Source organism: Bipolaris sorokiniana, assembly GCF_000338995.1.
Source record: "Bipolaris sorokiniana ND90Pr unplaced genomic scaffold COCSAscaffold_15, whole genome shotgun sequence".
NCBI classification, from domain to species: domain Eukaryota; kingdom Fungi; phylum Ascomycota; class Dothideomycetes; order Pleosporales; family Pleosporaceae; genus Bipolaris; species Bipolaris sorokiniana.
The window spans coordinates 347,037-348,007 of record NW_006911909.1 but is presented as its reverse complement, the minus strand read 5'-3'; the positions used below and the strand labels follow the sequence as shown (position 1 = coordinate 348,007).

Genomic DNA, 971 nt, shown 5'->3' with positions numbered 1-971 from the left:
TAAGGTACTAAGAGAGTATATAGATAAGAGTCTAGCTAAAGGATATAAACGACTATTAAAGTCACCCGTAGATTACCCAATTATATTTATACTAAAGAAGGACGGAATAGATTAACTATATATTAGTTACTAGCGACTTAATAATATTATAGTAAAAAATCGATACCTACTACCTATTATTACGGAGCTTAGAGATTGATTATCCCGTGCGAAGATCTTTACAACACTAGACCTCTAAGACGGATACTATCTTATTAGAATGAAGTAGAGCGAAGAATAAAAAATAGTCTTTAGAACTTAATACGGACACTATAAGTATAAGGTTATGCCATTCAGACTTATAAACGCCCTAGTAATATTCTAGGAACTTATTAACAACGTACTTAGGCCATACCTAGATATATTTGTTATCGCCTACCTAGATAATATCCTTATCTACTTAGAAAATAAGAAAGACCACATTCTATATATAAAAACAGTACTTAAGAAACTAGATAAACATAGCCTTAGACTTAAGCTAAAGAAGTGTAAATTCTATAAAAATAAGGTCGACTTCTTAAGCTACACGATAGAAGCTAATAGAGTATAAATAAGTGAAGAAAAAATCTAAGTTATTAAGAATTAGCTAACACCAACTATAGCTACGGAAATCTAGTTATTTCTAGGATTTATAAACTTTAATCGCTAATTTATTAAAGACTTCTTAAAAATTGTAATACTAATAATATAACTCACACAGAAAGATACGCTATTCGTATAAAGTAAGAAAGCAGAAGAAGCCTTTAATAAGCTTAAGACTACGTACATTACACCACTATATTTTAAGATATTTACCTTAGGTATACCTATAAAAATCGAAACAGACGCATCTAACCTCGTATTAGAAGGCTGCGCTAGTATACTCATTAACGAAAAATAGCACCTAGTAGTATACTACTTAAGAAAGTTCTTAGGAGCAGAAGAAAGATATA

At 30.1% G+C, this 971-nt stretch overlaps 1 protein-coding gene across 1 annotated transcript; it reads left to right on the top strand.

Annotated features, from left to right (window-relative positions):
• Positions 1-415: 415 nt before the first annotated feature.
• On the top strand, positions 416-589 carry COCSADRAFT_100028 (uncharacterized protein; the record flags this gene model as incomplete). Its single annotated transcript, XM_007706041.1, has 1 exon — positions 416-589. A coding segment is annotated over one exon (174 nt), but the record flags the coding sequence as incomplete, so codon positions are not given.
• Between the last annotated feature and the right edge of the window lie 382 nt (positions 590-971).